A 26,728-nucleotide genomic window follows, 5' to 3' on the forward strand; every position below is an offset into this window, starting at 1 on the left:
GAAGGCTATTGTAGCACCCTTTTTCCTAGTGGAGTGGGCACGTGTCCCCTCTGCTAGCTCTTGTCCTGCACATTTGTGGCAGAGTTGAATTGTCTGTGCGATCCATCGTGCAATGGTCTTTTTTGTTACTGCTTTCCCCATGAAGCTGTTTGCGAATGACACAAAGAACTGTTTTGTTTTCCTGTGTCCCTTTGTCCTTTCAATGTAGTGCATGACTGCCCTCCTGGCGTCCAGGGTGTGCAGAGCTCGCTCTGCGCTAGTTGTTGGTTTTTGGAAAAAACTCGGTATCTGTATAGACTGGTTCATGTGAAATTTGGATACCACCTTCGGCATGAAGTGTGGGTCAGTCCTCATCACAACCCTATCATTGTGTATTTGTATGTAGGGTTCTTGTAGCGTCAGCGCTTGGAGCTCGCTTACTCTGCGTAAGGACGTTATTGCAACCAGGAAAGCTGTTTTCATAGTTAGCATCTTTAGGGAGGCCTTGTGAAGTGGTTCAAAGGGCTCTTTCATGAGTTCCGTTAGGACTATGTTCAAGTTCCATGCAGGAGGCGGCGCCCTCCTTGGGTGGTGCGACCCTTTTCGCTCCTTCTAGGAATCTCTTCACCACCTGTGATGTGAAGAAACTCTTGCACGTTTCTCCCCTTGTGTAGGCGACTATCGCTGCCAAGTGAACTCTCAAGGAGGATGAGCTAAGGTTCTTCTCCAGCAAGTGCGTTAGGTACCTTAGCACTGTGGAGTCCCTCTTCATTTTATTGTGAAGTCTTTCTTGCCTGCACCATATTGTGAATCTTTTCCATTTCGCAACGTAGCACTTCCGAGTGCTGGGCCTTCGTGCCTCCGGAAGGACCCTCAGGGTGCTTTCTGGCAGTCTCAAATGTGCGAACTCTATGTCCTCAGGAGCCACGCTACTAGGCTCATGCTCTCTGGCTCTGGATGTAGTACCTCTCCGTTCTGCATGGAGAGTAGGTCTTTCCTCCTGCTGAATCTGTGGGGTGCACACGGTGTCATCTCCATGATCTGCGAGTACCATGTCTGCCTCGCCCACTGTGGTGCGACCAGTATCAGTGTCATGTTGCTCGCTCTGCACTTGCTCAGCACTCTGTGCATCAGTGGTATCGGGGGAAAGGCGTAAGCAAATGTCCTTGACCAATCTATCCATAGGGCATTCCCCAGTGACCCCTCCTCGGGCTGCCTGGATGCGAAGTTTTGGCATTTTGCATTCTGGCATGTGGCAAACAGGTCCACCGATGGTGTCCCCCATCTGTCGAACAGGTACCTTGTCTCCTGAGCATTGAGCTCCCACTCGTGGGATGCCGATGTCTGCCTGCTGAGCCAATCGGCTTGTATGTTGTCCTTCCCTGGTAGGTGTATGGCTAGCAGGTCTATCCTGAGAGGAATGGCCCATCTCCATATCTCCTGCGCCAGCGTTGAAAGCGGGGCTGACTGTGTGCCCCCCTGCTTGTTGATGTAGAACATCGCAGTGTTGTCTGTTTGTATCAACACCTTGTGTTTGCACAGTCTTATTTGAAAGGCTTTCAGTGCAAGGAAGATTGTCTTCAGTTCTAGGTAATTGATGTGCTTTGCCGCATCTGTTGGCGTCCACAGTCCCCTCACCTTGAGCTCCTCCATGTGAGCGCCCCATCCCTTCAGGGATGCATCTGTGGTGATGGTCACCGTTGGCGTTGGGGGCGTTAGAGGCTTTCCCCTTGTTATGTTCTCCATGGTCCACCATGCCATCTCCTTCTGCACTGCGTGCGTTACAACCACTAGATCCTCCCAACCGCCTGTAGCTTGTGACCATTGCTCCTGTAGCCATTCTTGAATGGGTCTCATGTGGAGTCGTACATTTGGTACCAGGTGGATGCATGATGCCATCATGCCCATGATCTTGCTCGCAGTCCTCACTGTCCGAGCTTGTCCCTTCCGGTAGAGGCGAGTTTCCTTCACCAGCGCCCTCGCCCTCTTCTCGCTGGGGAACACCTTGCCCTGTAAGGTGTTGATCTGTGCTCCCAGGAAGATCTTGACTTGTTCCGGCTCCATTGATGATTTCTTCCAATGGATGGAGAACCCCAGGCTTATGAGCGTGCTCGTCACTGTATGTGCGTGCTGCTTGCATTTCTGGTATGAGTTTGCTTTCAGCCAGTCGTCTAGGTAAGGGTATACGTGTATTCCTTGCCTTCGTAGGTGCGCTGCGACTGCTGCGAGGCACTTTGTGAAAACTCTTGGTGCCGATTTTAGTCCGAAGGCCAGTGTCGTGAACTGGTAGTGGCTTTCTCCAATGGTGAACCTGAGCATGTGTTTGTGCTTTCCGTTCATTGGGATGTGCAGGTAGGCGTCTTTGAGGTCTATTGTGACCATGAAGTCCCCGGTCTGCAATTGTGGGAGCACCTCTTGCAGGGAGGTCATTTTGAATTTTTGCGTTCTTATGAATTTGTTCAGGAACCCTAAGTCCAGAATGGGTCTCATTTTCTCGTCTACTTTTGGTACCAGGAAGTACGTTGAGTATATTCCTGTGTTTCTTTCCTTGAAGGGTACCCGTTCTATGGCCTGCTTCCGCAGGAGTTCCTTTGCCTCCTCCTGAAGACACTGCAGCTGCTTGCTTGCAAGTGTTTTTCTTTTTGGTTTCCTGCTTGTTGGCCTCCCCTCCAACTCTATGCAGTATCCGAATTGGATAATGTTGAGGATCCATTTGTCTGATGTGATTTCTCTCCACTCTCGGAGGTAAAATCTTAATCTTCCTCCCACTGGTGTCATGTGGTCGTAGGTGTCTAGTTTGTCTTGACCCCTCTGTACGTGTTGCCCCCTGGGATCTTTTTTGTGGGCGGGCACACGAGTTTTTTTAAGTCACTTAGAGGCGGGCTGTTGTCCCCCTCTTCTGTTCTGTCCACGTCCATTTCCTCTCCCACGAAAGGACTGGCCTCTTTGTTGGTACTGCCAGGACTGCTTCTGCTGCCCCTGTTGAGCCTGCGAGTCTGCCTGGTGCGCTTGTTGGAAAGCCTGGTGTGATGTACCTGGCTGGTTTCAACCTCTCCCGCCGGGCCTCCGTGACGGGGTGCCCCTTTTGTTGCCTCTGAACTGCAATGCTCCCATGGATCTTGCTGTTTCGTTATCTTTCTTTAGTTGGCTGAGCTTTTCATCAACTGTTGTTCCGAAAAGCGTGTCGCCGTTGAACGGTGTGTTCAGGATACTGTGTTGCACCTCCGGTTTGAACCCTGAGATCCTTAGCCAGGCGTGTCTCCTTTCCGTGACACCCATCATCATGAGCCTGCTGGCGGTGTCTGCCCCATCTAGGGCCGTCTTAAGGCAAGAATTTGCCGCGTTCTTCCCTTCTTCCACCAGTTTTTCGGCCTTCTGCCTGGCATCCTGGGGCAGGTCTTTCACCAACTGCCCCAGCTCCTCCATGATCTGGTACATGTGCCTGTTTATCAGGGCGTTGGAATTAGCCATGCGCCAGTGGGTCACGGCATTCCGTTCCATCCTTCTGCCCACCAGATCCATCCTCTTGCTCTCCTTATCCGGTGGTGGACCCGAGGTAGTGGGTACGTTAGCCCTCTTCCTTGCTGTGGCCGTGATAATGGAGTCTGCGGAGACCGTGCCCTGAACGTAGGCTGGGTCCTTTGAGGAATGTTTGTACTTTTTCCCCGTTCTGGGAGTTACTGCCTTGCATGTTGCGGGTTCCCTGAATGCTTCCTTTCCCTGGGCCAAGACGCTGTCGAGCATTGGGAGGTACTGGCTCCTTGTTTGTGTTGGGAGCAATGTCTCTAGAAGGAAGTCTGCTTTCTGCTTCTCTTCGTCGAGCTTGAGCTTGAATGCTGCTGCGGCAGATTTTATCACCGAGTTGTAGGCCCCGATGTCGTCCGGCAGCGAGGGCCTCGAGGGGTATGTGTCGACCGCCTCCTCCGGGCTGTCGGTGTCGACATCTATGTAATCTACCTCCTGTAGGTCAGAGGGTGCCGACTCTGCGTCCGTCCTGCTGTCCTCTTCCTCCCCATAGTTGTAAGTATCGTAGGGATTCTCGTACCCTTCTTGGTCGTCGACCACCTCGACGTCCTGGTCTTGCTCCTCGGCGACCTCGTCGATCTCGTCTTCCTCCTCGACTACCTCCACCACCGGTGGCTTGGTCTTGTGAGGGATCGTGAAGGCTTTCATCTTAGCGTCGAAATCTTTCTTCCGCTGCATGATGTTCTCCATTTCGGCCTCGAGGCGCCTTCTCTTCTTCTCCATCTCGGCCGCGTGTTCCGCGTCGGATGGATCAGCCGTTCTTTTCGGCGCTTGGATCGGTGCTGAGCTTTTCGGTGTCGAAGTTTTCGTCGTCGACGTCGAACCGGGTTTTGGCTCTCTGTTCGTCATCGTTAGTTTAGGGTCTTTCTCCCTCGGCGTCGATCGATCCTTTTCGGGGACGATTTTTGACGTTTTCTGCTGATCAGCAGCTCTCGGCGCCGGGGACTCCTTCTCGGAGGATCCGCTGGGCCTGTGAGTAGTCGCGGACGCCGCCTTTTTTGGCGTCGGCGCTTTCGGGGTCTTGCCCTCGATTTTTCGAGACTCAGAGTCTCTCGTGTTCTTGGGGGCCGAAGAGTCGCCTACCTTATCAGAAGTCTTCGTGTACTCGGTCTCTACGACCGTGTAGCTGTCGTCTTCGGCGGCAGCGTTGTCTTCTTCTTCGGAGGACATCCCCAGCTCGTAGAGGGACGGAGTCGGGGCCTTCCCTTGCAGGGTGGCGTGCGCTACCCTCTGTCTCTCCCTCACACGAAGGGTCTTCGGTGCGAAGGTGGAGCAGGCGTTGCAGTCTCCGCTTTCGTGGTCCACCGGTAGGCAAAGGTTGCAAACCGGGTGCTGGTCCTTCTGCGCGTACTTGTGGTGGCAGTTACGGCAGAACTTGAACCGCGTGTTGTCCATCATCGAGCGTCCAGGGGCTCCCTGGTCGCGTGTTCGTCGACGGTCGTCGAGGATCTCGATGAAAAACGCCTTCTCCTTGCTGATTGTTCGTCGATGAAGTCCCCTGGAGTCTTCAGATGACTTCTCCTTGTGATTTCTGTCTTTTCTTCTCTTCTTTCTCCAAAAATGTCTGGAGCCCAAACGGGAACGATCCAGACCCGACCGTGGAAAAAAAGAATCTGAAGATGGCGCCCAAGAGTGGTAGCTTCCGCAGGAAGCATGCCGACGTCACCGGAAATACACCCAAGGGGGTGTGACGCCGACGCCCACCTGGGCTACAAAAAAAAACAAAAAACAAAGAAAAGACTACGAATTCGGACCCAACCACAAGACCGCGGAATAATGCACAGAATAATGCACAGCATAGTGAATCCAGAAAGATTCACGCTGCAAAAGTATTGATTTTACAAATAATGTTTTTTTTAAAAATAATTAATACTTAAATAAAAGTTATTGTAATTTATAATGGCAATAGCTTAAAAACTTTGGTAAATAACTTTTGTGAAGATTATGTTCAGTGTATTTTATCGTGACTAAAATATAAGAACAGAAGTGAAATATCAACTTTTTTTGTGACATTTGTAATAAAGCTTGAAACATTGAGAGAACATATTTGAACCAGTTGTTGAATGTTTGCACAGATTGATACTGTGGTGGCGCTGAGTGATGTTGTGGTGGCGACAAGTGATGCTGTGGCGTTCAGTGATGCTGTGGTAGTGCATAGTGATGCTGTGGTGCCCCCAAGTGATGCTGTGGTGCCCCCAAGTGATGTTGTTGTTGTGCGATCGATAGAGTGAGGGCGATAGATAGAATGAGGGCGATAGATAGAGTGAGGGCGATAGATAGAGTGAGGGCGATAGATAGAGTGAGAGAGAAAGAGAGGTAGTGAGGGAGAGTGAGGTTGTGAGGTAGAGAGAGTGAGTTAATGAGGGAGAGTGAGGTTGTGAGGGTGAGAGGGTGTGAGCGTGTGTGAGGGGGTGTGAGGGTGAGAGGGGGTGTGAGGGTGAGAGGGGGTGTGAGGGTGAGAGGGGGTGTGAGGGTGAGAGGGGGTGTGAGGGTGAGAGGGGGTGTGAGGGTGAGAGGGTATGAGGGGGTGTGAGGGTATGAGGGGGTGTGAGGGTATGAGGGGGTGTGAGGGTATGAGGGGGTGTGAGGGGGTGTGAGGGGGTGTGAGGGCGTGAGGGCGTGAGGGTGTGTGACGGTGAGGGGTGTGTGAGGGTGTGAGGGTGAGTGAGGGTGAGTGAGGGTGAGTGAGGGTGAGTGAGGGTGAGTGAGGGTGAGTGAGGGTGAGGGTGTGAAAGTGTGAAAGTGTGAGAGTGAGGGTGAGTGAGGGTGTGATGGTGAGAGGGTGGGTGAGAGGGTGTGAGGGTGAGAGGGTGAGAGGGTGTGAGGGTGTGTGAGGATGAGAGGGTGAGAGGGTGTGAGGGGGTGTGAGGGGCTGTGAGGGTGTGTGAGGGTGAGGGTGTGAGGTTGTGTGAGGGCGAGAAAGTGTGAGGGTGAGGAAGTGTGAGGGTGTTAGGGTGAGTGAGGGTGTGAGGGTGAGTGAGGGTGAGTGAGGGTGTGAGGGTGAGTGAGGGTGTGAGGGTGAGTGAGGGTGTGATGGTGTGAGAGGGAGTGAGAGGGTGTGAGGGTGAGAGGGAGTGAGGGTGTGAGGGTGTGTGAGGGTGAGAGGGTGTAAGGGTAAGTGAGAGTGTGTGAGGATGTGAGGGTGTGAGGGTGTGTGAGGGTCCGATGTAAATGGTGGCAGGGCAGGCATCATAAGACAGAGAGAAACAGTGCTCGAAGGGTTGTGAGAAGGTGGAAAAGGGATTAAAGGGTTTCAGAGGGGCTGGGGCCATGCAGTGGTGGTAAAGAGAGCTCCGGTGGGACAGGGCGATACATGTGTTGAGCGTAGAACTGGGGTACGATGTTGGGCACTGGTTGAAGCTGAGGGCGATACATGTGAGGAGCGTAGAACTGGGGTGCAATGTCGGGCACTGGTTGAAGCTGAGCAGCAAATGAGACACAAAAGAATGCATGTGCCACGAGCGCTGGGAGGGGGCTGGGCAAGCATGCCAGCATTCACGAGCAGATGGTCCTGTTTATGACCTGCGGAGCGCGTGAAGTGGCTGGTGGCAAATGGACTCATCTCGTAAACGGATCAACGGGAACAAGGACAAACTTTTGTGGCATACCAGTAGGCCCCATAACGTCAACAGCTACAGAATCCAATGGGTTCTGGGGACCATAAGTTATCCTCATATGAGGTCTGGGAACAAATAAGGATTTATCAGCATGAATACAATTGGTACAATACCTCACAAATGTCTCAATTTTTTTACTGTTACTTTGGTTCTCGATATGCCCAAATGGTGGCAGGGAAGCAACCCACTTTTATATTTTATCAAGGAATACAAGATTATCTGTCTTTTGTGGCTGAGCCCTCACATCGCTTTGTATTGATTCGATTAAGACTAGGAACAGTACATCACTTAGTCGCTTTCCCCACAAATAAAAGGTGTTCTACTATTCCTTACCCCTGTGATGAGCTATCAAAACAAAGCACAATGTACTTTATGCTCTTCTGTAATTTGTATCTGAATTTTAGACGTTATTACTTGAAACCACTTTTTATAACATTCAATGTGAGAACAACTCGTGCTGTTATGAAATTACTTGTTACTCTTAATGATCCTGGGAAATGCTTCTATGTTGCATTATATATTTAAAAAGCAATTAATGTAAGGAAGGGTATTGTGCTTGTTATTTGATAATTAATTTATATATATTTATCTGGATTGTTTTATGTATGGCCGAAACTGAGAATTGTATTTTTAATCTGCAATTGCTTTTATGGTTGTCCTACATATCGAATGAAGCTTAATGAAATGAACTGATATGCCAAAATGACCCTCATGAGCTAAATTAATAACTGTTTTACGAAAAGAAAATGGGGGAATCACTTGTTCTCCTCTTACAAGCGTACCATTATCATCTGTATGTTCAGCTCTCACCTCACACAATGGTCGAATGGATTACGTAATATTACACTTGTTAGGCCATTCACTATTAATATACCTCAACACTTCTTGTAAACAGTTATAATTTCTGCACTGAGTTCCACTCAACCACTTTAAAAGCATGCACGAATGCGACATAGAACTCATTTCAAATTTCATCCTCGCATTCTTCCAAATGAATAGGCATTCTGAAAGGAAGTCGACCATAACATTATCCTTGCCAGGAACATATAATCCGGTACAAGGGCAGCACACGTCCTCCCATCCCTGCTTCCTCCACTAAATGCCCCACTCCCCAGCAACCCAGCATCTTCTAACAGCATTCTAATCATTACATGTACTACGTTCTACATTCTACAATCCAATTACAACACCAGTGTGCTAAACTCGAGGAGTAGAATTACATGTCAAGAGGTTAAGATGGTGTTGCGGAAATTGGATGGCTCACCATGGCTTGGATTGAAAAGCTGTATGAAGTGCTCTATCTGCATGTTTGATGTAAACTTTTATGCCGGTTTGTCGACTGTTATATTACTGTATAAGAAGGTAAAACTAAATAAACTGTTCATTATAAAACAAATAGTTGGAAAACATAGCATAAAAATACCTTTCTACTGAAGTCCAGGCTGCTAAAGATATACTCATGAATTATTTTAAAATGGCAATTGAAGGCAACGATCAGAGAGTTGCCCACATTGTAGACTTAATAGGAATTAATGAGAGGAAATATTTGAAGATTTTTGTTATGTTATGTTAGGTTAGTCTTGTATAGCGCGCGGCTACTCCATGGAGTGTCCCGGCGCTTTTATTGAAAGCCTGTAGCAAAATAACACAACACAGTGAAAATAGGAAGAGGGCGCGGCTGAGAAAGAAAGAAACATACTACCGGGCAAAAAGCCAAGTTTTGAGGCCCTTCCAAAAGGTCAACAGATTGGAAGTACTGCGTAATGCCAAGGGCAAAGTATTCCAAAGCTGTGGCGCTTGTGCGCTCTACGAGGGAATTGGGCTTTTTGACAAACAGCAAAAGATGTGTGCGCGGCAAAGATTTGTGAAGAACATTTTAAGGCTAATTTCAAACTGCGGTAAAGTGTGCAACACGAAATGAAACAGGTGTTGCTTACTGGATTCTTTATAAGCAGTTCTAGTATGGACATGTGAATACGTATTCAGAGGAAACAGTCTAAAAAATACTTTTATTTCTAGGATATACTGACTTTTCATATGCGAATTGTTTTGCATACTGGAAAGGGCAAACCTCCATTTAAAAATTGGTAGGTTTTAATAAGAATAACTTGTTGAGTCCACCATCTCCAACACTGTCAAAGCTTGTCTTGTATATATTTCACAATTTCTGAAGCAGAAAGCTTACAACAGAAATGTCACACTACGTGGGGAAAAACAATGAAGCACAGCAATGGCAGCAAAACAAAACATTTCAATATCACAAAAGAGAGTCAGGGAAATTTTACATGTACTATGTGAGGTGGGAACTCCCGGTCCCCGGAACAGTATACAAAAACAATAGAGGAGTATCCCCTCAAGGACAGAGAACGAAGCCTCTGAGTCTGGGGTTAAGTGCTCAAGTCAGCACAATGTGCCCCAACCCGTTGTCGGATAATGCATATCCTTATAGAAGACCCCTCACTCACCAACCTGGTTGGTGACATGCTTCATCATCGGGGTCCCACCCCATAGGCCGAATGCCCACAGGGTGTGCTGCGACACCCGACTACAGTGGAGCTGGTTAGTATTTTCTTTTATGTGTGCATAACTATCAAAAAGTGTATTAAAAAGGGCCAACACTACTCACTTCAAGGTTTATTCTTGAGTGCTTGAACCCTTATAAAAACAGTGTGGCACCTGTGCCTAATTAGGTAGGCTTTGGTGTCTAAAGAAGTGAAGTGCGTTAAAAATAGCGGAGTGTGCTATGTGAGATGTGAAATTTTACAAATACTACTGATTACTAGGTCTACATGTTTCAACCATTGAAATGATTCTTTGGTTTTCGTCAGGACCGTGGTTTATGAACTGGGTGGTCAGCACACGCTAAGGCGCGTCCAGCCCTAGTCCAAATGAGAGGCCGCAAATTGCGATCTCATGTAAAAAGGTGCGTTTTTCCTTATTCGGGAAAAAACGCTCAAATGCGGAAACTACCGCTTCATGGGCATCAACGTTTCCAAGACGGCAAGAGTCCGTCACTTGCAACTTCTGTTCGTCAAGCGGTAAACCTACTTGGTTTCTGCTGGCGGTGCCCCGAGGAACGACAAAACAACCTGCCACAAGTAACCAATTATCAGGCATACAACCCTAACAAGTGACAAAGTATTATGAAGCGGTGCCTCTTTTGATGAGACTGAACATTTCGGGGCTTCATCTTGAGGACACCCCAGAGATGACACAAACAGGAAGCAGGCACAGAGTGGGTGCGTTTCCTTACCATGATGCACGTTGTGCGGGTGCTTCTCTGCTGCAGGGAAGTGCCGGACGCAGAACACCATACACGTGTGTATGAGAAGGAGCAAGAGGGGCACAGGACAGCTCCTGGACAGGGATCGCAACCTCATCTCTCCTGTCAACTGATGGATGCAGTGCAACAGGTCCGCACCGCAGTGATCACTTCCCAACCCAGGAAGCAGCTCAGTGACGCCAGGCGTCACGTGACGTGAAATCAGGCTAGCGCATGCGCAGTGTAACTCTACCCAGCGTCTGTTCCACCCCGCCCCTCCCGAGACAGAAGTCTGTTTGAGCGCTTCTCTGCGCCTGAAGATGGGAGTATGGTCGGAGAGCCGAGACTGCGAAGAGACAGTAAAGGTGTTCGGTGAAAAGCGTTGGTAGGCATTGTGAAGCGGGGACGGTGCTGATGAAGATAGACCTGCAATGGTGAGGGGTCATGGTGCCACTGTGGGGGATTGAGACACCTTTCAATTCAAATTGCCTCTTGTTTGGAGCCCACCACTCAATTACATAGTTACACACATTCTACTGTAAATCTTCCGGTCCCCAGCTCAGAAAAAGTTTTTTAAAATACAGCAGTCTGAACGAAAACGTAGTTTGTATTCAGCGTTCTCACCCAGATGATCTGACTATATACTCGAGGCGAAAAGACTACAAAAACGAGCCCTAAAACAAGCATTGGCATAGCCAATAGGTCTCGCTTGTGGGACCTTAGAAGTATTTAGTTTTGCAGCACAATATCCTTGTTGCATAATCGGATATTGTGCTGCAAAACTAAATCCTTATAAGGTCCCACAAGCGAGACCTATTGGCAATGCCAATGCTTGTTATTTGTGGCGTTACAATATACGGAAAATATGTCAAGACGATGCAATTGCCACATAAAACCACCAGGTGTCGACCTTAGGCCGATCAAAAATTAAAAGACCCTTCTTTCCTTCCAACTTTTCGTAGTCAGTTTTGCCAACAAAAAAGCGATGTTGCTCAGTGCGGTTGTGTCAGAGTGGATGGGTGTGAGGCTGTAATTAACAGAAGTAGTTGGGGTAATCTGACATTGATGCAGGCGCGTTGTCACGTAAGCAGTTATTGCAAGGAAAGCAAGCGTGCCGCCAATCTCGGATGGCTGGTGTGTGTGTGTCGAGATCAATGTCGTCTCAATTCCACAAATCACCTTGTGTAGAAAACACCAGAAAGTGGATGTAAACACCAAGCTTCTGCTGGAAGGGGTGGATGGTTGGGGGGAGCAGACAGAGCTACGATGGAGGAGGGGGGGGGGGAGGGGCGGGGAGAAAGAGTTCAGAAAATAAGCATGTATTGCTGAACGCATCCGGTCTCTTCAGCCAAAAAGCACACATCAACTCAAGAACTGGTAATAAGAAACCCCAAAAAAGGTATGCATATTATATAGTTTTTTTAATGGCATAATAATAATTCTAGGCGAAACCGAATATATTGCATATAACTTCAGAACCCCGAGAGAGTATTATTTACATGTGTATTGAGCGCTGTCCCACGAACAGTGTATTATACTGTAACTCAGTAACTGTACTAATGCTTATACATCCCATGGGTTGAAGTCCATATAATTCACTTAGATGTTATAATTCCTGCAAATTACAAACAAGAGGTAGCAAACGATATGTTACTAGAGGAAACAAGCTTTTCGGCATTGCTGGGTCGGAGCAGCAGGCAGATGCGAGTGGAGCGCGCACTGGAGAGGGAGGGGGTGGGAGGAGTAGGCAGCGGGAGAGAGGGAGAAAGGAGCGCGAGAGCCCAAGGCAATGGCGGCAGCAGAAGAGCGAGGGAGGCGTTTTTATATAGTGCGGACAACAGTAGTGATACATGAAGCAAAAATTACAAGTGAGCATGTTACAAAAGCAAACGTTACGTTACATGAGGCAATAGTGACAGTTGTGCAAGTATCAAGAGCAACAAAATACAAGAGGTAGCAAACGATATGCAATAGCATTTCTGAGGGAACACGGCCTGGGGGAAGCTGGCTGGGGAGGGGGAGGAGAAATGAAAGGAAGGCTGTGTGCGGTGTAATTAGGGGAGGAGAAGCCGCAGAGCGCACGCTGGGCGAAGCCCTTTGATGTGCTGTGCGGCAAATGGAGGGAGGCTGATGCGCGTTCATGTTTGAACACGTGGTTCACATGAACTTCATGAAAACGCCAGCAAAAAGCTGGTGGTTTCATGATGTTTTCGCCGCTTGAATTCTCGCTCCGCTCGATGCGCATGTGCGCATCGATAGGTCGCGAGACCTAAAGAGTATAGCAGACCCGGTGAGGGGGGGGGGGGCGCGTCTGGGCACATTGACGGTGCCCGCCCCCCCAGTGACGGAAGCCCTGCGTGTGCCCGGTGAGCGGGGTTGGGAGTGTGTGTGTGCGCGTTTGTGTGTGTATGTAAGCGGGGGGCGGCGAGGGGTGGGGGGGTGCGCTTGTATGTGCCTGCGTGTGTTGTACCTGTGTGTGTGCCTGCCTGTGTGTACGTGTGCCTGTGTGGAGTGTGTGCAGGGGTGTGGGGGCTGGCTGTGTGCGTACGGGAATGTGAGGCACGAGAGGGGCACGGCGCCGTGCGCGCCCACGAGGTCAAATCTGCGCTCGTGCACCCTCTCGTGTCTACATTCCCAAATACGGGCCACAATAGGTCTTTCGCTGACGCTCGACCTAAAAAATGACATCAGCACATACGGGTGGCGCTTATGCGAGGCTCCATCATCACTAAAGGAGCACAACCTACCGGCACACAGGAGCACTGCTTTTGATTTTATCAGATCCAGGGGAAAATTTTAAAAAGGAGGAATTTAATGTTAAAAGTATCCATCAGAAATAATGGTTTTGAGTTGCTTTTGAGGTTATGCTTCACTTAAGTGTGGCTATTAGGCAGGGTAGGTTTAAAGTAGGTATTTGCTCAAGAAATAGCAACTAGATTCAGTTATGTACGCAAAATATATCTGAATGAATACAATGAGGGCGGGAGTTTGTTTTTTGTGAAACCTTGGTTGACTGTCTGCGGGTGTGTAGTGTACTGTAAATGTGTACAATATTTCTGGATTCCTTTCACTTAAAATTTCGAAGTCACGACTAGATCTTTCACTCAAACACTGAGTATCTTTTCCAGCGGTAGAAAGACAATTTTATAAGCCTTTCGAAAATCTAAGGTGTCACAACCCACATCCATTAATACCATAAGCATACTTACCATTATTATAAAAGTTAAATACTGAAAACAAGTTAGACAAACTAATGAGCGTTTTTTTGACGGTTCTAAAGATGATCTGTTCAGTATAGTACATAACTAAATTTGAAGAAATACAACTGGACGCTGCAACCGTATTTTTTAAACTGACAGCTACAACAGCTGAAGGAATATCTAGTTTGTACTGAGCAAGAAATACATACATTTGATAAACTGCGCCACAGACATTCTGATGGTTTCTAGTTTCTCTTAATTACTAGACGAATTTCTTCCCAAGAGACCAAGGAGAAGCAATGAGATTTTGGGCATATCTGAAGGTTAAAATAACTTGTTTACAACGTGAAGGCTCATACCTAAGTTCCTGCCCAAGGAAGCGGACAATAACAGTAATACAATCGCTAAAAGTTAGCATATAGTGTAAACTGGGTAACTGCTGTGATTATTACAAAGCTAGACTTTCAACCTTCCTATTTTGTTTAAATGCGACTGAATACGGGGTTCACATGCCCAATGATTACAGTGCAATTTAAGTACCGTTTAACTACAAAAGCTTCCGGTCAACACTCCGAGATTAATAAGATCTGTCCTTTTAGGAGTCCCATTTGCATACGATAAGTTATGATATGTAAATACGTGCACTAAATCCAGAAGGCAGACACACCCCGGAACAGTTAAATACACAAGCAAATTAAAAAGCACACACACATATAAATATAAAACGCCCTCTCCATAAATACCCCAAATGCACACATCATACAGAAAGAAAAAAAATGACATCACTTGCCAATGTAACTCCTGCCAATCCTCAGATACCACCTATAGATGCACAATTTTAACTTGACATGGGCCATTTTTAGGTCACGACACAAGGACCGTTTCTTAGACCCCGTCAAGAAGAAAGACGTTTAGGCCCTTGCGCCAAAGCATGCCTCTACATACAAGTTTAGTATCAATATGCTCATGAGTAAAAAGTGAATAAATCTGTTCCTTCAGGTTTCGTTATCCCCTGATAATATTATGTAGATGGGAAACCAAATAATAAAAGGTTTGGCAAAGGTTGTACCGAACATAAACTGCAAATTTTCTATATGCAGCTACAACATTCCAAATTAGAAGACCAGAAGGCAGCTTATCCTTGGATTCATTGACCATGCAAATATGAAAAATAACTGGCTGGCGTAGCTTCAGTTCAGCTATTGATTGTTTTCCTAGACCAAGGACTGAATAGCTCCTAAGAGTTAAGGGGTAGAATTTCTATGCAAATATTATCCCTCAGAGAGATGACAGAGTGTATAAAACAGAATAAAAATTAAGTTTACTAAATTTCAGCAAAATCAAGGAAGCACTTTCAACAATATCTCTAGCCAAGCATATTGATGAGGAAAAATACTGACATTTATATTGTATATGATGGGCGTAAAGTTATGTTTTGTTTGGTTATGGCACCACTGCTATTCACTCCGACCAAAGGAGAATTGCTTCATGTAAATTGATACATGAATGTTTCTACAATAACGAGGATATTCGCCCTTTAAGCATTAGGTCCTGTGAAGAGCCAAGCCAAATGCAAAACACTCAATTGTCATCTACCCAAGCATACAATCGGTGCAATAGTGTCTTTTTTTCCTGGCCCTTAGCGCGATGTTAAGAAGAGTAGACAGGTCAACATTTGAAAATTCACCAAGGCACAAGAGCAATAAGTGCACAGTTGGCACACCATAATCAATACTCGAAATTACTAGCCCTTTTAATGCCTTTTCACATTCCAGATTAAGGATATGTAAACCAGAGTTGCAAACTGGAATTTATTTTTGACCCTATGAAACCAAAGTTATGCAACAGTATTAAAGAAATGAAAGCATTAAAATGGATATGTAGAAGTTTCACCAATTTAAAGTTCTGGTTTTGAGGAATAAAAATATATATCTAGTTTAGGTACATTATAAACCGAAGGAAAACATGTTCGAACTAAATCGAAGCAAAAACTCACACCCCTATGTAATGAATAGAGGAGTACCTTTGTCATTGTACCGATAGATGCAGCCAGGTACCACCTTTCATTTAAAAGGCTTCAACAAAACCGCATTTTGCATCGGCGTGAATTAGTGCGCACCTATCCCTAAAAAGACTTCTATAATCAACTTTGTTTCACCTCTAATATAGAATTAGTTCAGAATAGGGAATACAAGTAATAAAGGAAATGCACCAAGATGTGCATGTTAATGCGTCATCTCCCGAGCGCACTATTTCTGCAGTAGTATTGATAAATGCAAACTGAAGTAATATAATGTTTCTAAAATATTCTTTGGTAAATTAAGTTACGGCACAAAAGCAGCAACAACATTAGTTAATATTATTTTCATGTATTTTCCCGCAGGTCACCATACCACCTAAGCACAATATAACACCCATTCAAAATATCAAATTGTACGATATTACTTGTTATTTAAACTAAGAGGAGATGAACTGAATAATTTCTGTAACCAAGATTAAAGTGATATTACGTTTTTAAATGCAACGTTATGCTGCAAAAACAATCAGAATTTAGATGTCAAAAAAATTGTATTTGTTAACCTGAACTACTGCGTCGTCTTCTTCCTCAGGAGAATGAGGTGGTGGTGTTTTTTCCAATTCGGCACTTTCAACTCCTTCCGGTTTTTCCTTATTAATCGTTTTCTTTGAAGCACTTGTTTCAGAATCAGGTTTGTTGCTAAAACACAAGATAATTTGTTTATCATTCTGAAGGTATCGGCTGCTAAATTAAATTTAAAAAACAAATGTGACCAGCAATAAGCAATTTTGCTTGTGCCATGCTATACAGCGGCGCGGCTGCTTTGCAACGTAGGTAAAACTAATTCACAAAAGAGCTATGATGCAACCAGGGCTAACGTGGTCTCTTTTTTTAAGTGCATTAGCACTGGATGCATCATAGTACTTTTTTTCATTATTTTTAGCCTCACTGCTAAACAGCATGGCTATAAAGCATTGTAAACGTTGGCACTGCCCATGCTGTACAGCATGAACCAAGGGTAATGGCAGAGCCAATAGTCTCAAAAGCTAGTCCTATTGGCTTTGCCAATGCTTGTTAGATCTCAGCACAACACCTCTGTGATTCTGAACAAATCATTTAATATCCCCATACAAGACAAAGAAGAAAATAAATGACATTTAGCAAATAATCCTATCACATAAATAAAGCTAATGCACCCATGCCAAGGTCCCAGTGAAAACACATTTGGAAGCAGGTAAAATTTGTACTCGCAATAAACCAATTTTAAAGGAGAAATATGCTTCTTTGAAGCATGTGTGGCATAGTAGAACATAGCTGCAAGAAGTTCAACAGTGGTAACAGGGAAGAAGAAATAATAAATGTATTAGCTCAATCACAGCATAATCGGCAGAAGGATAGTAATCAAGCAGGAGCAGTCAGTACTTGGTCCATGCTCCAGCACAGGCAACGCCAATAGGTCTGGCATATGTAAGAGGTTTTGGCTCTGCTAATATGTTCTAGCCATGTTGCACACCAGTGAGGCTGCTGTTCAGCATGACTAAAAGTTAGTGGGGTAAAGGAGAGTGGTGTAGAGTGTCGTAAAGTGGAGTCTGAGTGGCGTCTGCTGGAATGGAGTGGCGTAGAGTTACCTGGAGTACAGTGAAATGGATTCTCATTGAGTGGCGTGGATTGTCACGGAGGGAGTAGTGTTGTCAAGCGGAAGGGAGTAGAGTGAGGTAGAGTAGAGTTGAGTGGCATATTGTCAGAGTAGAGTGCCATGGACTGGCACAGGGTGTTGGAGTGTTGTAGAGCACAGTGGGTGGTATACAGGCTGTTGTGTGGAGTAGAATGTTGTAGAGTGGAACGGAGTGGAGTGGCATGGAGTGGAGTAGTGTGTTGTAGAACAGAGTGGAGTAAAATGGCATGATATGGCATAGAGGGAGTTACTTAAAGCGTTGTAGAATGGAGTTATGTTGTAGAGTGTCAGAGTGTTGTGGAGTTTAATGGAGTAGAGCATTAGAGTGGAGTGTTGAAAAGTGGCCTAGAGTGAAGCACCTTAAAGTACAGTGATGCAGAGTAGATTGGCATAGAGTGCATTGGTTTATAGTAAGGTGGTGTAAAGTGCATTAACAAGTGCAGCAACAGAGTGTGGGGCTCAGTGCAGTGGTGTAGAGTGCAATAACGTACAGTAGGTTGTTTCAGAGTACAGTGAGGTGGCGCAGAGGGGAGCGTTTCGGGGTGTAGTGGTGCAGGGTAGAGGGCAGAGGGGTAGAGTGTATTGTTTCAGGGTACAGTGAAGTGGCATAGAGTGATGCAGGGTAGAGTGCAGTGGCGTGGAGTGCAGTGGTGCAGAATAGATTGGAGGCGCGTGGAGTGATGTAGTGTTGCGGCTTAGAGCGGCGTAGAGATGAGTAGTGCAGGGTACAGTGCTGCAGAGTTCAGTGGCGAAGAGTGTCAGAGTGAAGTGGTGTAGAGTGGGGATTATAGAGTGGCGCAGAGTAAACAGAGTGGCGTAGATTGTAGTGACGGACCGCAATGGTGTGAAGTGACAGAGCGCAGTGGTGTAGAGGGAAGTGACAGAGCGCAGTGGTGTAGAGGGTAGTGACAGAGTGCAATAGTGTAGAATGGTGAAGAGTGCAGTGGTGAAGAGGGCGCAGAGTAATAGAAGGGCGCAGAGTAATAGAAGGGCGCAGAGTAGAAGGGGTTTAGAGTGCAGTAGTTTAGAAGACAAGGGTGTAGAGTGGTGCAGAGTAGAATGCAGAGTGGAGTAGTGTGGCACAGACTAGTTTGTTTCAGAGTAGAGTGAAGTGTTATTGAGTGGTGTTGTGCAGGGCGGAGTGCAGTCGCATAGAGTAGTGGCGTAAGGCACAGTGGCATAGAGTGGTGCTGAGTGCGGTGGCGTAGATTGTTTCAGCATAGAGTGAAGTGTTGTGGAGTGGTGCAGGAAAGAGTGAAGTGGTGCAGGAATAGAATGCAGTGACAGAGCAGTGGCATAGAGTGCAGTGGTATTGAGTAGAGTGGATTTGAGTAGAGTGGATTTGCGTAGATTGGAGTGGTGCAGAGTACAATGGAGTGACCTATACTGGACAGGTGTATGGTGCAGTGGAGTAGAGTGCAGTGGTACATAGTTGCATAGTAGAGTGCACTGGCATAGAGTAGAGTGGTAGAGAGCATAGAGTGAAGTGGCATAGTATCGCACCAGATTTCAGCTGTGCTAAAGACGGCCCTGATGATAGGCCATTGTTTCAATGGAACATGTTCACTTGTTTCATTGTTGAGAACACACATCCACCAAATAGTATAAAAACGATGTTTTGACATAGGCAGGATGTTTAAGGCAGTATTGTAAATAATGTAGTTGCTTGTAGTTTTACCAAAAGCAGTAATCTGTGTTTTTTAGGTTTTTATGGCACAGTGATACTGCAAATGATGCACATACTGAGGCTATTGCTCATTAACCCCTACCATGTCCATGACGAGCTCAGCTCGTCATGCGCCACGGTGCTTCGGTGCTCTTGACGAGCTGAGCTAGTCATGGCCCGTTGAAAGCTCAAACGCTGGGCTAATTCCCCTGCTGTGCCGAGCGTTCCATTAAACGGGCGTGGTTGTGACGAGCTCAGCTCGTCATGAGCATGGGGGCGCTGTGCACACCCCCAGCACAGCAGAGGAATAGCCCCAGCAGCCAAGGGGTTAAGTATAGTTGTGTAGGCTACACCTTTTGACTTGCCAATGCTTGTTATTAACAAAAGGGTTTGGTTCTCTGCCTGTAAACAGAAAGGTCATAAGACATTCACTGGACGGTCACATTAAGCAAAAGTCAACCGTGCTTTGATGGAAAAACCTAAGCATACATATTTGTTGCCACAGAAAGTGCGTGCACCTCCTCCCTGCAGGCCTTGTTTAAGGATTATGTTACAGCTTCCTAAACAGGAGCACAGGAGGGGTACACGAGTGGGCTCCATGGGGTGAGTAATTTGCATTTCTCCAGCCTTCCTTAAAACACTCACGTTGAAGTCACAGAAAGAAAAGTAAACAACAATCTCCTTCAGAAGAAAGAGCCTGACATTCTACCTTTGTGTTTAAATGGGCAGAAAATGTGACAAGATAAGAACAAGATAAGGTGTTTGTAGAAAGTGTGATCTAAGAAGGATACAATAAAAAGGCTTGGGCAAGGGCAGGGACGAACTCAAGCTGGACAGTCTAAAACAAATAGAGCCAGCAAATGGAAAGCAAGGCAATGTGAGTTACAAACCACAAAGACAATGGCAAGCAATGGGCAGAATGCATTCCCAGGGAAGCTTTCTGAATGCCCTTAAAGATGTCTTCAGCAAATCAGACAGCTGTGCTGTCTGGTATGCTTCTACCTAAAAAGTGAAAGCAGCAAGCAGTGACCAATTAGAAAGCAGCGTACAAGAGTGACAATGAAGCGAACAATAGCCTTTTGGTTTGTACAATCTCTCTGGCGAGTGTATGAAGAGCATGTACTGTCGTAGGTGAGACCCAGAAATGTGCTATTAAAGAGCAAATTCTGATCATATTCAGTTGATTGCCTGCATAGAAGTGCTATTATTTCCAACAATCAATAGCACCACCGTGGTACAATGCGCTAGTGTTGCTTATGAGGAAGTGGTACTCAACAGCATACAGAAATATCATTTCCATTGATTATTTTACGTAATTAATAAAACGCAAGTCCAGTGAATTACCATTTCATACAATAGTCGGCTTATTGTCATTTTGAGGTACTCACAAGCTGATTAGTCTCAAACCATGACAATGCATTTAGATAACAAAAGCATTAATACATTGCTCTGCTCATCATTTTAGCTTAATCAGAAATCTTGCCCTGAAGGGTAGCCAAAACCTCAACACCATTAGCAATCATAGCACATTGTTAGCGATGCAGACAACAGGGTCTAAACCTCACTTTTACAGATAAATGTGACTCTTATCTTGGGAAACGTCTTTAATAATGCATCACCAACTAACCCATCAATTTTTTAATCACACTTAAAATAGTATAATTTTAAATTTACTATTTACAATAAACTTTATTGTGTTTAGGAAAATAATATTCTCATATTAACTGCGCCACAGTACACCAGTAATAGAAACGAGCAAATGGTAAAAATAACTGGTTTTTCCTTCACAGTACAAGTGCTAAGGCGACTGGATTTTCCAATACTTGTTTGTTTAGCATTATCAGGAAAATTAAAAAAAATAAATACTGGAGGAAAAGCAAATCTTACATAGAGGTATTTTCAATCTTTACAAATGGCAAGGTTTATTTTTCATATTTCACGCAGAAAACTGAACAAAAATGAAAAAGCCTACATTGCATTTTCTCCAGCTTAACCCGTTGGCTGCTTCCGCTTTTTTGCGGCAGTGCGGCCATTTTAAAAAACGGGCGCGGCCGCGTCGGCCATTGACCGATGGCAGCACCAGCGAGTTAGTGCTGCCGTCGGCCAATGGCAGCATGGAAGGGGTTAAAAATGGCACTTAATATTTATAGGCACATAGAAGAAAACAACAGCAACCTGAGAACGTGTCAGATAATTTTTTTTTTTTGCTATTTACTTTCTATAACACTTTTAACTGGAACAAAATGCAAACGTACAGCAAGCAGCTCAGGGCTCTGTCTATGGGACATTTTTATAGTCACTTTTCTGCCAAAACCACATTACGGACAACGAGTGCAGCAGCTTTGTCCTCCCTCCGGCGCAATAAAGGCTATCTATACGTGTATGCTATGGTCTGGGCTTGAACGCAACATGCTTAAGGCAGGAGATAAACATGCAAAAAGTATACTTTGTCGCTATGCTTTTAAGGATGAGCTGGGAAGTGCATGTAGCCAAATTGAGTGTACATGGGGCGGGAATGCAAAAATGAAACAAACAAGCATTTACAATGCAATAGGTCTCGCATTAATTAAGTTGAAGCTATTGGCATTGCCAAATATTGCAACACCAATTGCAACAAAAGTCTATAAATTGTAGGCCAAAAAAATGTGTATTTATTTTTATAGCAATGGTGGCATGCTGTGCTTTAAATGAATATGTTTAAAAGTAAAGTGCGCCATCCTGCTATTGTTACAATAGTTAATTGTGGACGCGCTAACAATTGATGTGTGCACTGATGGCTGGCTGGTGGTGCGTGTGTGTGTGTGTGTGTGTGTGTGTGTAGAAATTGTGCACTGAGGGCTGGTAGTGTGTGTGCCTGGTGGAAGTGTGCACTGCCGGCTGGTGGTGTGTGTGCCTGGTGGAAGCGTGCACTGATGGCTAGTGGTGTGTGTGTGTGTGTGTGTGTGTGTGTGTGTGTGCCTGGTGAAAGCGTGCACTGACGGCTGGTGGTGTGTGTGTGCCTGGTGAAAGCGTGCATTGACGGCTGGTGGTGTGTGTGCCTGGTGAAAATGCGCACTGACGTCTGGTGGTATGTGCATTGTGGGAGCGTGCACTGACGGCTGGTGGTGTTTGTGCCTGGTGAAAGCGTACACTGACGGCTGGTGGTGTTTGTGCTCGGTGAAAGCGTGCACTGATGGCTAGTGGTGTGTGTGTGTGTGTGTGTGTGTGTGCCTGGTGAAAGCGTGCACTGACGGCTGGTGGTGTGTGTGTGCCTGGTGAAAGCGTGCATTGACGGCTGGTGGTGTGTGTGCCTGGTGAAAATGCGCACTGACGTCTGGTGGTATGTGCATTGTGGGAGCGTGCACTGACGGCTGGTGGTGTTTGTGCCTGGTGAAAGCGTACACTGACGGCTGGTGGTGTTTGTGCTCGGTGAAAGCGTGGACTGACGGCTGGTGGCGTTTGTGCCCGGTGAAAGCGTGCACTGACGGCTGGTGGCGTTTGTGCCCGGTGAAAGCGTGCACTGACGGCTGGTGGTGTTTGTGCCCGGTGAAAGCGTGCACTGACGGCTGGTGGTGTTTGTGCCCGGTGAAAGCGTGCACTGACGACTGATGGTGTGTGCCTGGTGAAAGTGTGCACTGACGGTTGGTTCTGTGTGTGGTTGTATGTGTGCGGTTGGCTGTGTGCGTGTCTGTGGCTGTGGGCGTGGCTGTGGGCGTGTCTGTGGCTGTGTGCGTGGCTGTGGGCGTGGCTGTGGCTGTGTGCGTGGCTGTGGGCGTGGCTGTGGCTGTGTGCGTGGCTGTGGGCGTGGCTGTGTGCGTGGCTGTAGCTGTGTGCGTGGCTGTGGCTGTGCGTGGCTGTGGCTGTGTGCGTGGCTGTGGCTGTGTGCGTGGCTGTGGCTGTGTGCGTGGCAGTGTGTGTGTGTGTGTGTGTGGCTGTGTGTGGCTGTGTGTGGCTGTGTGTGGCTGTGTGTGTCTGTGGCTGTGTGTGTCTGTGGCTGTGTGTGTCTGTGGCTGTGTGTGTCTGTGGCTGTGTGTGTCTGTGGCTGTGTGTGTCTGTGGCTGTGTGTGTCTGTGGCTGTGTGTGTCTGTGGCTGTGTGTGTCTGTGGCTGTGTGTGTCTGTGGCTGTGTGTGTCTGTGGCTGTGTGTGTCTGTGGCTGTGTGTGTCTGTGGCTGTGTGTGTCTGTGGCTGTGTGTGTGTGGGGCGGGTGAGGGGGTAGATAAGCGTAATGTCAGCTCTGAGGAGAACACAGTTTATGCTCATATTCTGAAGCATGTGCTTCCAGACTCCCTGCTCCCCCTTGACGGTCGGTCCGAGTTATACCTTGCACTGCTGTTAAGCCTCAATAAATCCCAGGCACACTTCCGCTTTGCATCTATCGCCACTGGGAAAAAGCAGTGTACCAGTACATTGATTAATTGGCCGGCTGATTGAGACCCTCCTGTGAAATCTAAAGCATTTAATAAATTAACCCTCATATTAGCTCACCCTCACAATATATCCTCAAATGACCTTCACGTGAGATAATAAAGTGACCCTCCGGTGAGACCCGAGAGTTAGCCTCTTGAGATCCAAGGGTGATTATACCTGAGACGCCAAAAGAAGCTGCTGTGACATGTCCAGGAGCCACCTAAATTACCCAACTGTATTTACAAAAACTACCGAAATATGAGAAAATAGATGCAAAATAGGTCATGTGCGAGACCCCGACACGCCACCCCTACGCTAGACGATTACAAAAGTATGCACATGTCTATTTCTGAGCTTTTAAACTCTCCCGACATAGAAATAGTGGTCTAACTAGAACATTATATCTAGGACCACTGGGATTATGTGGCAGTGATGGACCAAAGTATGCCGCTAAATTATATGGCAAGAAAAGGCAAATTCTGTGGCATAATGCAACACATTTTGTTATATTACCTAACTATTTTGTCTTTTTTACTCACGGTAACACCATCTGGGCAAAGATTTCACCTTATTAGCAGTACCTGTTTAACATCCAAATGCACCAATAAACAAGTGAAAGATAATTAGTAAACTATTGTAAAAGGTCTTCCACTGCGCTTGAACTCATCGTCAAGCTTTAGTGAGCTAGAAGCATGCAGCGCTAGGAGAAAGCAGCTGTGTGCAGAGCGAGGCGCTACGGGAGATAGATGTACAGAGAAGGAGAAGAGACGCCTTGTGCGCAGAGCCATCAGGAAGGAAGCGAGGACATGTGGCATCACCTTACAGTACACTCTTCGTTTATTGCCGTCCACATCAGCAGAGCAGAGGCCTGTAGAGAGGTCCTGGCAGGCTCGGCTCAGCTCCCTGAATACTGGAGGGGGTGGTAGATGCCTGGCTCTGGCCCAGCCCGAGGTCCTGTTGGCACCTCGAGTCCATGACGAGCTGAGCCTCCATGTGGCATTGCTTGCCCCTCTCCCCTTACCCCAGGATGCGGTGTAATGGCCAGACCTGCTGACTTTAGAACTGGGAATCGGGTTCGAGTCACGGAGTCGCTCGACATTCTATTGTTCTGGACGAATAAGCTAATATTCCAAGGACAATAAAAATTAATGTGACCTTGTGTAAGGTAGCTGGAATGAATGATGCGCCTTAACAGGAGACACACCCATCTAATACCTGCCCTCTCTGAAGAGAGCACGCAGTAATGGTCAGCTATGTGCGAATGTGTGAAGGGGTGCACAGTGCTGAAGGAGGTTACAATGGGTTGAGAGGGGGGTGAAGGGTGAAATAACTTGCAATACCACCTACCATAGTCCTGCCCTAAAAGCCCCACATAACGCCTTAATTTGCTAAAATGTGAGGGACAGTACAGCATTAAAAAGTGGGAAAAAAAAGCAATTAGTGAAGTCCAGCACAGGAAAGTTTTTGATATAAGTAGCAGCACAGAAATTTAGAAACCGGGGAAAACTTCAAGCATTTAAGCACACCGTGGACTGAGCAGGGGTCTGGGTTCAAGCAGAGTATTATAGAATCTGAGCGCTGGACACTCACCGAAAAGAACATTTATTAGAGAAAAGCGGTGAGGGGTGACCACCTGAGTGAACGAAAGGCAATAACAGGGGCTGTGTAGATGCAGGCAGGGAGAAAACAACAAGCGATGCGCGCTCTGTGCTGGGGGAGGGCCATTAAAGGAAGGGGGCGAGCGAGCATATGGGGAGTGAGGGGGTGTGCAGCCTGGTGAGCTGAATGCGTGTGGCAGCAGAGGCGGAGCGCGCACACAAAGTGTCTGGTGGCAAATGGAAGCTGTGCACAATGCGCGTGGTGGTGCTCACAAGCACTGTACCCAATACGCATTTTAGGAGCACTTTTCAAAGCCCTTACTTTATATCTCGCAAGCATTGCTAACGCAATGGCTCGGCGAGGCCTAAAAATGGGGGACGGGCAATAAAACACACACTCCATAGTGGTCAAAGACAAAGAAAAACAGTTCCCTGATGTGAGTTGTAGAGGTATGGAAGTCATCCAGTCATAAGGATGGTGAAGCACTCTCCAGGGTAGCAACAAACACAAGAAGGAGGAAAGTGAGCAAATAAGATTGACAAGAAAGCAAAACAAGCATTTACGATGCAATGGTTTCGCCTTTTGAAAAGTTTGAGCTATTGGCATTGTAAATTACAATTTTTATTTATGTGTTGGTTTTGAAAATAAATAAATAAATGGCATTGTCATTTACAATGCCAATAGCTTAATCTCTCGCAAATGCGAGACCTATAGCACCTATAGACCTATAGACCCAGGGGTGTGGAATTTTTGAAAAACTGTACTTGTCCAAGGGACAAAGGGATACAATAATCGTCTAGCCCTGTAAAGAAATCCACTAGTCCCACGCACTCTATAAAACCAAAAGCTATACAGACTAGCAAGGACTTATTACTAGTCAACTATAAAACCCAAAGTATACATGACCCTCTCTGCCTCTTTGCCCTTGCAAACTCTCTTATTATAAAGTATTACCTTCCACACTGTTTTCTTGCTATCAGCAGTAATCATTTGCCTTTCCAATAACTTGCCATAGGGCCCATACCAATTCCACATCTTCATCATAGGGTTCATAACCCGCCTGTTCTGTTTTCTCACAACAAGGGTTTCACACACTTACTGTTAAATTACACCACTCCCTTACTACAAATATACCTTCACACTATATACATTGGAATGGATGTCCCTCTGACTACCCATCCCATGACCTTCTCTCCACTCCCTCATCACAGGCTCTGTACCCCTAGCACATTTCACTACAAGTTCTCCTCCCCTCTCATAAGAGGTTTTATTCCATCTCCAGTTTCACCATTAGGCTTCATCCCTTCCAAAACCCTCTCTTGTCTACTGTTGCTACCTTGCCTCCACTTATCACAGGCTGCTCAGCCTTCTTTACCCCCTCTGCGATCTCATCTAAGCGCTCTGAGCAACCCTTTTACCTTGACCAGCTCACTTTGCTTCCTGCCTTCCATCAGCCCTGCCAACTGCCTCCACAGAAACAGAGGAAAGAGTCAAAATTGAGAAGCCTGCACAATACAGCTCTGAGAGTGGATATTTCAATAGCATAATACCCGAATCAATGAAGGGAATGTTATGAGACTCACAGATGGCACGGAGGTAGACCTCAAGGGGACCAGGCTGGACTGAGGTGGAGAGAACAGACACCCAAGCTGTGAATTATTGAAAAAATTACCAGGCAATATTCAGTGAGCTATAAACTGGCATCAAGCACCTGCATGTAAACTGCAAGACATGGGTTTAGAACCTTGTTTGTTCTCAATCTGTTATTATAAGGCTGCTAAATAGTTTTTTTGAGCATTAA

General features: G+C 46.4%; 1 protein-coding gene across 4 annotated transcripts in view; it reads right to left on the minus strand.

The window, feature by feature from the left end:
* CHD7 (chromodomain helicase DNA binding protein 7) overlaps window positions 1-26,728 on the minus strand; it is a 771,490-nt gene that overhangs the window by 313,176 nt on the left and 431,586 nt on the right. For all 4 annotated transcript variants that reach the window (XM_078687262.1, XM_078687261.1, XM_078687264.1 and 1 more), the window contains exon 4: window positions 16,164-16,299. In XM_078687262.1, coding sequence (XP_078543388.1) covers window positions 16,164-16,299 — 136 coding nt within the window. The remainder of the gene's footprint in view (window positions 1-16,163; window positions 16,300-26,728) is intronic.

Source organism: Lissotriton helveticus, chromosome 4_1, assembly GCF_964261635.1.
Source record: "Lissotriton helveticus chromosome 4_1, aLisHel1.1, whole genome shotgun sequence".
NCBI classification, from domain to species: Eukaryota; Metazoa; Chordata; class Amphibia; order Caudata; family Salamandridae; genus Lissotriton; species Lissotriton helveticus.